Below are 977 nucleotides of genomic sequence, written 5' to 3' on the forward strand. Positions count from 1 at the left end.
CACTTGATTTTGCCATTACAAGTGCACAATGCATCTGACTTTTATCATTAAACAATCTAATATATGAGCACTGTCCATAGCCTTCCTGACTAGGATCTGAGAAATGATGAAACTCAACTGCTTTAATCTCTCCAAATGCTTCAGGTTTGTAACATCTTGGTATTTTCACTTCTTCCAACAAGTGCAGCTCATTCTCCACTGGTCCCACCTAGACTTCATGTTTTCTGGTACAGCATCATCCCAACTTACTCCATCTTTACACAGATCCTGGAGTATTCTTTTTCCATTTAGAATGAAGGGAGATACTAAACCTACATGATCAAATATAGAGCTTACAGTTCATATAATACTTCTTGTTACAGGCTTACTACTTATATTGATCCTAAACTGAAATGAGTCAGATTCAACACACCACTCTGCTCCAAGTGTTCTCTCAATGGGCAGTGAGTCCTTGCTGACATTTAATCTCTTGATACTTCCTGCCATGTTTTCTGGACTCATGGCTGCCAGTACCTCTTTGTTACTGGACAAGAACTTATGAAGCTTGAAGCCTCCTTTCATGTACATTGCCTTACTGCTATTAATCAGTTGGATAGCTTCAGCTGCAGTAGGTACAGACTTTAACCCATCATCTACATAAAAATCATTTTTGACGAACTTAGCTGCATCAGATCCAAACTCAAGCTCATTATCAGCAGCTATTTTCATTAATGTGAAAATTGCAGCACTTGGTGATGAAGTAGCTCCAAACAAGTGCACAGTCATTCTATATTCAATCACTTCTTTGTCCAGATCTCCATTTTTCCACCATAAAAAACGTAGCAAGTCCTTGTGTTCAGGAGACACATGCACCTGATGATACATTGCAGAAATATCACATACAAATGCTACCTCTTCTTGGCGAAATCTGCATAACACTTCAATAAGACTGTTTGAGAGGCGTGGTACTTGTAATAAGTGACTATTTAGTGACTGTT

The 977-nt window shown here is 38.6% G+C and overlaps 1 protein-coding gene across 1 annotated transcript; it reads right to left on the reverse strand.

The window, feature by feature from the left end:
- Positions 1–339: 339 nt before the first annotated feature.
- Positions 340–765, reverse strand: LOC145391706 (uncharacterized). Its single transcript, XM_080266244.1, has one exon. The coding sequence runs from the start codon at positions 763–765 to the stop codon at positions 340–342; it is 426 nt and encodes a 141-aa protein (XP_080122370.1).
- Positions 766–977: the final 212 nt, after the last annotated feature.

This window comes from Coenobita brevimanus, chromosome 19 (assembly GCF_032717465.1).
Source record: "Coenobita brevimanus isolate Jiangsu-jjx chromosome 19, ASM3271746v2, whole genome shotgun sequence".
NCBI lineage: Eukaryota > Metazoa > Arthropoda > Malacostraca > Decapoda > Coenobitidae > Coenobita > Coenobita brevimanus.